The 8,439-nt window shown below is 42.4% G+C and overlaps 1 protein-coding gene across 1 annotated transcript; it reads left to right on the plus strand.

The window, feature by feature from the left end:
• The first annotated feature begins 865 nt into the window (after positions 1-865).
• Positions 866-7,821, plus strand: calm2a (calmodulin 2a (phosphorylase kinase, delta)). The gene is made up of 6 exons (XM_064317124.1): positions 866-991; positions 2,830-2,860; positions 5,383-5,526; positions 5,643-5,749; positions 5,840-5,975; positions 7,081-7,821. The coding sequence occupies exons 1-6, from the start codon at positions 989-991 to the stop codon at positions 7,107-7,109; spliced, it is 450 nt and encodes a 149-aa protein (XP_064173194.1). The 5' UTR covers positions 866-988; the 3' UTR covers positions 7,110-7,821.
• The last annotated feature ends 618 nt before the right edge of the window (positions 7,822-8,439 follow it).

Consider the following 8,439-nt stretch of genomic DNA (forward strand, 5'->3'; position numbering starts at 1 on the left):
TGCAAACCTGGTACACAAAACTCCTCAAACAAGGTACAATTGTACAAAGATTATTAACGCAGACAATTTCATCCAGTAAGCATGGATGTTAAACTTTAAACGATGTGTCACCTGGAGGTTAGGCGTGTGAACGCAGAAAACAGGGCTAAAATTAACCGTTGTTGAATGAAGTTCGCAACTTAACTGCAGTTTCATCAACAATAAGTTTATGATTTATAATTATTATTATTCACATACAAACAGAGATGCATCCGATTTCACAGAAACAAGAACTGGTGGTGTCTTTTTCTGTTAAAATAACGCAGTGCTGCCAAAAAAAAAATTTTGATTATAGAATTATTATATCTATGAAGAAAAATGACTGGTGTGTAGGCCATTGCTGTCCAGTATGACGGATCGCAAAGATGCGTAAAAGTTGCTGGTGTATTGCTAGGTGTAGTGTACTAATGAATGGGCTCTCGCACTGACGGCTGCATTAAGCTTGCAGAAAGCCATAATTGCCCTTTGCATTCCTCGCACCGCCTCGGGCAGCTCATGTGCAGTCTGGCGCTAGAGTGCATGTCCAAGGGAGTGACGCATTGCAGGTACGAACGCACCAATCAGAAACCGCTATCGCTTCCTAGTACGTCCTATACGGTACAGGGCACATTACAAACCTGCACCACGTCAACATGCGCGAACAAATAGTTCTGAATTAAAGACCGATTCGTTAGTTTCTTTGACGATTAAAAAAGATATATAGTGATGCGTTTTTACTTTTGTTTTTATGTTTGCTTAAATATGCATGAATAAACCCCATGTATATTCGGTGTTTGTGACTGTTGTAATTAGCGAGTATTGACGCTGGCGGATTGATATAGTGCAGGGGAGGAGTTTTGAACGATGGTTAAAGGCGGGTCAGAGTCGTTCTGCTATCATCCCGTGGTGATCCAAGCTGGAAAGTGTGGTTGGCTGTTGTGGAGCTAGAACCTGAAATTAGAATAATACAATGGTAAGTACTGCTAACTCATACAGTATCGTCGTTAACGTTAAGTTGGAGGACTGATATTCTGATCATGGTTCTGCGTCTGTGGGGTTTTGAATAATTTGCAAATAAATACTTGGAGCACGGAGAGTGGCGTCTGTGTCCCGCCAGAACGCATCAGTATTCCTGATCGCGGCTTGAATCGACGTTAACTTGCAGACGTAAAATATTTCGTGGGTTATTTTCCGCAAGCAATGCCCAGTAATCTTGGTGCAGATGTAAATTTTTATATATATATATAAAGAATGTAATCAAGCTAACCTCAGGAGGTTATTGTGTTAAACGACCCGGGCGGTACATGCATCAGTGACTGGTCTGATGGGTTTAACTTTCATTTCGTTGGAGCGGAGATCGGTGATATTCTCTGCAATGCTGAAGCCCGGGTGAGGATGGCCTTTGAAGTTGAAACTGTTGTGCTGACAATTCTTTACATAGGTAGTATTAGTCCGCATGTAGATGTATGAATTATATTTTCTGGAAACCTTAAAAACGAGGCGATTCAATAATCCAGCAACGTTGCGTGAATCATTCGCCTAAAATAACTCGATAATTTTCAGCATGCTTCGTTGGCTAGCTAGTATGCTACTCATGTAGAGTCCCCTAAAGCTTGTCCATTTCGCGCACCTACAGTAAGGCTAATTTCATTTTTGTTAAAGAAATTGCATCGTTAAAATTGGAGGAATTGCGTAGTTCTTGAAATTAAGTTGGTTTCACAAAACCTGCGAACATGCCACCTTGCTTTTTAAGATTAGTAGTTGGATGGTGTATGTATTGGCTAATGTCAATTGACTAGCAATAGTCTTCCGCTACGGAGCACAATTTTCCGGTGTGATGGAGCGCAGTTAGCTCGCTAGCTTATCTGAAATAGTCAACCATCTGTTCTATATCTGATTCAAATGACATCAGATTCTTTGGTCCTTGGAGTAGCCAGACAGATGGCATCACTAGCGTAAGCAAGTAGTTGTAATGTTAGCTAACGTAACTTGATCAACTATGGGCCAATGTGGTAAGAAACTCGTACCGGAAAAGAGTTTGCTCACCACACCTAGTTTTTTTTTTTTTTTTTTTTTTTTTTTTTTTTCTCATGGCGTAGCAGGCTAGCCACTGTATCGAGTGATATAGACTAACGCTAGAATATATATTGAACGTTATGAATGGACTTGTAACTAGCTAGCTACCTTCGTCAAACCTACACTGACAGCTGTACAGCGATTTGGCTCGGTAGTTTGCGTTGACTGCTCCTCAGGGTAGAGCAGTACACGTGTTGCAGTTCTAACTAGCTGGCGCTTGGTGCCAAATTAGATATCTCTCTTGGCCAGCTATTGCAGAGTGTACATCCTGGTGCCAAAGTCAACCATAACCAAGTTTGTAAAAACTCCCTGTTGACGGACTAGATCATACCAATAACGTTAAGACTTACAAGAAATCTCCAGGTGTGACTTGCAAGTTTGGTTGGATGGTCCAGCGTTATTTATTTCTTGCAGAACCTGTCAAACGGAACATAGAATGTGGAGCTATATTAATGTTGCCAGAACTAACCCGCCTAAACAATATGAAATAAGGACTGATGAACAACGTTTTTAACATGAGAGTCGGACTGAACGAGTAAGGAAGGAGCGCGGGCGCAGGAATGAACAGGCTGCTGTCATATTTTATACTGTGTACTCTAAACCACTTTTTACAAGTTTTGCATTGCAGGAAATAAAATGTGGCGCCCATTGTATTATAATATTTGTTTGTATATTGGAAGGTATGTAGTGTAGCTTACTAGCTGTTCTGGCTAACCTTTTTTTTCTTTTCTGCAGGCTGATCAACTGACAGAAGAGCAGATTGCTGGTAAGATTACGACATATTTCCTTATTTTCACTCTATTTGGCCTGCAGCATTGTCCCTAGCTGCACTGCCAATATCTCTGGATTAGATTGTTGCCTTTTAAGGCTTCCCTTGGGGCAAGCCTGTTCATAAATGTGCCCTTATGAATCAGGCCATTCGCTACTGTAATCTCTCTCCCAGCAAAGCTATAAACCTGGGCCAAAGGGCATGGTTAAGGGAAAAACCGTAAAATGTACGTTCAGTCACCTGCTCCAGCATGTATGCTATGAATGTTACTGTTAGTGAAACGTTAGAAGATTTAAGGTGGGTGTAGTCAGACTTCAGGCTCATGTGTGCAGGTGGAGGAGTGGTGGTGAGGTTGGACGTGGCATGCAGATTTTGACAGGCATGGTGTTGGATGACAGTCCCATCTGCTGTTCTTGCATTCTGTCATAGTAATGTGGTGGAGGAGGTATTTTATGGGTGCTACTTGAGATTTGTTGATTACATTTCCTGGGAATATTAATTTAACTTTAACCATCTGTGATTCATTGAAAGGTCTTTTGATATGCTGTGGGTTTTAGTCTGCATCTCAGAATGGCGAATAATTACACTATGCATAGCTAGTGAATATTTACATCATTCTGTGCCCTTGGGTCCATTCTATCTGTCCTCTTCAAATCTGGGTCTTTTTGGGTTGTGCAAACTCTGGGTCCTTGATAGTTGTGCCTTTTGCAGGTATGATGCTAGATTTCTGGAGTATACCAGTGTGGTCCATGGGCAGTGTGTGCTTCATTAAGATTTGGTACAAGATGGTGGAAAGTAAATGTTACTTACGGGACTGCACTGATATCATTTTGCACTCAATGCCTTATTTGTTCAGCTGCAAAGTCCCTGGACTTGAGCATCAGAAACATCAACTCTGAGGCAAAGGTTGTGTAGAAAATGGCATATCCCTGTTTCACTCCTCAGGTTTCCTGTGCTTTGGACAGATGCCATCACTAAAGCATGATCTCCTTTGCGTTGTTGCTGCCACATTGCGTTGTTGCTATGCTACAGAAATTGAGCGTTTTGGAACCGCAACCCCGAGGCACACAGGTTGCCGCGGGCTGATCAAAGCTCAGCGTTTAAAGAGTGCTCTGCTCCCGATCGTGTGAGTTTTTCTTCTCATCGGATACAGGCCTGTAGTTAGTGACACACTGCTGTTGGTTTCCTGGGGAGAAAAGCGTGCTTCTGTTGCCACTGTGTGATAAGGCTATTTTACTGAAGACGTGGTCCTTTGTTTGTGTGTGAGGGCCTCTTTGCGTCTGCTGTTGGGGCAGCTTGTCATTTTCAGGCCATGTGATTAGTTTCTCAGCATGTTCAGCTGTAAGCCGAAGCCTGTTCAGTCTAATTGGTAACGGTATCGACACCACGTGTTTATATTGAGTTTATCCAGTGTGCTGAGTGCAGAGCTTTTGAGTTGTCTGCCTGCATGCAGACACTTTGTTTTACCTTAGTTTAGATGTATTGATGTGTACGTTGCTTGAAATGACTGTGCTGAGTTTGGGACCGAAGGGAAGAAGTTAAAAACTTGAAGTGCATGGTCTTAAAACCCTGCTCTGTTAAACTGGGGGCTAGGTAATTGAACGTGTCCCAGCTGTTAGCTTTCCTGGCACGTCACAAATTGCTGTGTCAGTCTGTCTTTATTTGCTACCTCTTGTACAGTCAGTGCCATTTCTGGGGTCTTTATAGAATTGCCATAGCAATGAGGCCTCTGAATTTAAACCAGTCTCCCAATTTCCATCTTCCTCCTGTTCATGACACTTGCATTTTGTGTTTGGTCTGGCAGTGCTAGGGTTTTATTTCTTTTTTTTTATTTTTATTTTTTTTATTTTTCCCCTCCCCCCGGCAATCTACCATCCTGTAGGTTTTTACTCCTAACACAGTAATCCTAACACAGTACATCCTCAGTCTCAGCTCAAGATCTCATTGAGCTGCTAATTAGTAGAATCAGGTGTGCCAAATGAGGGTTGAAATAAAAAGCTACAGGGCTGCAGATCTCCAGGAACTGGGTCTGGCAGCCCTGTACGAGGGCATCAGGCAGGAGAACAGTGGCTGCTTTGACCTCAGCGGTGCCTCAGCCAATGCGAAGACTTTCTGCGCAAACCTTTGGTCTTTTCTTGGAGCCTTTCACCGAGGCAGCTGGCTAAGGTTTTGGGTTCACTTGCAGAATTAATTTTTATTGACAGCCTGCTTATATTTCTGCAATGAATTTCTCAAATTGAAGGAAAATGATGATCCTCAGGCATTGGCCAGACCTGTTCCATTTGGAACCATTACATATCCTTGAGTTTGCAGTGGTGCATCCAAACCAATCTAGTGCAGTCTTAGAATTGGTCAGTTTGCTCTTGGTGTACTGCCATGCTTTTTAGTGAAGACAGGTTGTACTTTGAGCCTGGCTCTGTCTTCAGGAGGTCGTCCTGGCACCTGAATGGACTCCAGAAGGTGGTGCTGTGGGTGAGAGTGTTGACATTAATCCTCTTTACTCTCCCGTCTCCTGGCAGAATTCAAAGAGGCTTTCTCGCTATTTGACAAGGATGGGGATGGAACCATCACCACTAAAGAGCTGGGCACGGTCATGCGGTCCCTGGGCCAGAACCCCACCGAGGCCGAGCTGCAGGACATGATCAACGAGGTGGACGCTGACGGTAAGGCCCCTCTGCCCTTACCAACGCGCAACTTTAGGCCGCGCGGCTGCGTTGGCTTTGGCGTTGGCACTGCTGCTCGATGGCTGAACGTCTCCCTCCCTGTGCTCGTCTTGCAGGAAATGGGACAATAGACTTCCCCGAGTTCCTGACCATGATGGCGAGGAAAATGAAGGACACAGACAGCGAGGAGGAGATCAGAGAAGCATTCCGCGTCTTTGACAAGGTAAAAACAAAATGGCCTGTTGGAACCTGTGTCTGTGTGGGGACCTCTCTGGCCGTCATGAGGGTGACCGGCTTTGTGCCTTTGTCCCAGGATGGAAACGGGTACATCAGTGCTGCTGAGCTGCGTCACGTTATGACAAACCTGGGGGAGAAGCTGACGGACGAGGAGGTCGATGAAATGATCAGGGAAGCAGACATTGACGGAGATGGTCAGGTCAACTACGAAGGTTTGTTGGCAGGGGTTTTTTTTTTCCCTTCTTTTTTCTCTTTCCTTCCTCCCTCCCTCCCCCTCTACAGATTGAGGACATGTTCAAAGTTGACGTTTCTCTCACAACATTTTTTTTTAATTTATTACCATAAACACGGTCAGATTAAGGGGGTGTTCACACTGACAACGGGTATGCGTTGGAACCGACGCCCTGGTATCTGTGGTGTGGGCGTGTTCTTGGGTATAGCATGTGCGTATATATTTTGGCATGTAGCTAGCTAGCCTATGGCTTTGTTAGGTAAATTATCCATAGCGGCTTTGCTAACGGCATAGGTTTGCATAGCGGCAGTCTGTTTTTCCTCTGAAATTGCAAAGCACAGAGAGACCACTAATCGCAGTCTCCTATTGGTTGATGCAGTACTACGTCAAACTGCAGTGGACAAAATGTTGACTACATGGGAGATTTTTTTAGTGGAAAAAGAAGCGTTTCTTTGACTACCACGCGCTGGTATACATCTTTCAGCAACTCCTTTGTCTTGTATAAAACCATGACAGAAGGTGCTTTTTTTGACATACCAGAGTGTCAGTGTGAACACTGCCTAAACTGATTTTATATTTTTAATACACTTGATCACAGAGGTTTTCTGTAAACTTGGTACTCCCTGTATGTGACCTCATGCTGGATTCAAGTTAAATTTCTGTGCTTGTGTAAAGGGACATTTTTGGCTGTAGACTTAACACCTGGGGGAAGCATGTCCCATTAGATTAGCACTGAAATGTCTTCAATTCAGAAGGCCTCTATTCACAGAAAAAGTTCCATCTTGTCTCTTCAGTGTAAAACATACAGATAAAAGCTAAGTATCCAAAGATGTTTTATTAGTAAATCTGATACGGAACTGGAAAGAAAAGATACTTTCTTAGGCCTACTATCATTAAAATGTTTCAAACCTTTTCCGCTGTCAGGGGGGCTGCAATGATTTAAATTAATTTAAAATACAGGAGACATTTTCTTTAAACATTACTGAAAATAAAACCAAATCTGCTTGTGTGTAAAAGGCCTTAGAATCGGTACTGGTGTAATATTGACTTGAACTCTACTGACTTTATTGTTCTCTTCTTTTCAGAGTTTGTACAAATGATGACGGCGAAGTGAAGGCCTTGTACAGGATTTTTTTTTTTTTTTTCTTGTATAAAATTATTTGCCTTTTCTTTGTTTGTAATTTATCTGTAAAATGTTTATTCTCCCCTCTACCCATCCACCCCCCTGTTGTCCAAAGGAACTGCATGTGTAATACTTAGGATTCAAGTCCTCATGTCCCTTTATTTTGCTGTCATCTGGGTTTTTTTTGTTTGTTTTTTTTTCTTTTCTTTTCCTTGAAATGTTGGTCATGTGAGCAGGTGGTGGGCATGGCACTGAAGCCATCACGGGTTGTACAAACCTTTCTGCCATATCAGCCCCAGCTGCCCAAGGTGACACCGGGGCCACCTGACAAGTTGGACAACTTGGCATGTTGGTGGTTTTTTTTTTTTTAAATTGATTTTTTTTTTTTGTGGAGGAGTTACTCTGCATGGACTATGGACAAAGGTATATATGGAAATTCTCAGCATTGCACTATAGCAACAAAAAATCTAAACAGAAAAATACAAACGGGCGTATCCACCAGGTACTCGTACACTGACTCTTTTTGTATCTGCTGTTCTATACCAGATAACTTTTTTGTTTGATTCTTACTATGCTTTTTAACGTTTTAGTCACATTTCTTTTCCTTTTTTTAACTGCTTTTGGCACAGACATGCCTCAAAAAATCCATTCCAAGTTGTATATTTTTGTTTTCCAATAAAATTTACAATTTACCCAAACATAATTGTCCTTATTTTTGTGATGTGAGTTTTTAAAGAAATAAATAACTACCCAGTACAGTAGTGTGCTCATCTGCAATTAAAACCAAAACTCCTTGAGTTGCTTGTAGCTAGTAATGGTCACCTGACCAATGCAGTCTACGCTATATTGCCATATCTGTGTTTTGCACTCGTCCATGAATTCTTTACCTTTTGGTCTCATTTCCTTTCCATTTGTTACATAAAATGTCTTGGAAATCTATTTGAAATAGTTTTTATTTAATTATATATTTTTAATTTGTCTCCAAATTTGGGTCAGCTCGGTTTGATTCTACTGGGGTCATGTGCCTGTTGTCACGTTAACATTTGCACAAGGCTATAGTCGATGAAGATCAAAGCCGCAGCGTGCCTCTGGGTTTTGGGTGCCTGTGTTGCTTCTACGAAGTGAAGGGGCAAACCAGAATCAAAGGCCTCCATTTCAATTGAGATTCGGCAGCACGCCACGTTAATTTACCCATAAATTACAGGCCTAATTAGAACAGCATCTTTTGTCTGTGCTAAGGTGTTTGTTCTACCCGGCACTGAAGCTGCCTAATCACAGTCATTGTATGTCACATAATTGAGCAGGCAAGTAGCCAGTTTAG

Source organism: Anguilla rostrata, chromosome 18, assembly GCF_018555375.3.
Source record: "Anguilla rostrata isolate EN2019 chromosome 18, ASM1855537v3, whole genome shotgun sequence".
In the NCBI taxonomy this organism is placed as follows: domain Eukaryota; kingdom Metazoa; phylum Chordata; class Actinopteri; order Anguilliformes; family Anguillidae; genus Anguilla; species Anguilla rostrata.

Coding starts and splice junctions, on each gene's coding strand:
- calm2a (XM_064317124.1), top strand. Junction 5,750..5,839: donor CATTCCGCGTCTTTGACAAG/GTAAAAACAAAA, acceptor CCTTTGTCCCAG/GATGGAAACGGGTACATCAG. Junction 5,976..7,080: donor TGGTCAGGTCAACTACGAAG/GTTTGTTGGCAG, acceptor TCTTCTTTTCAG/AGTTTGTACAAATGATGACG.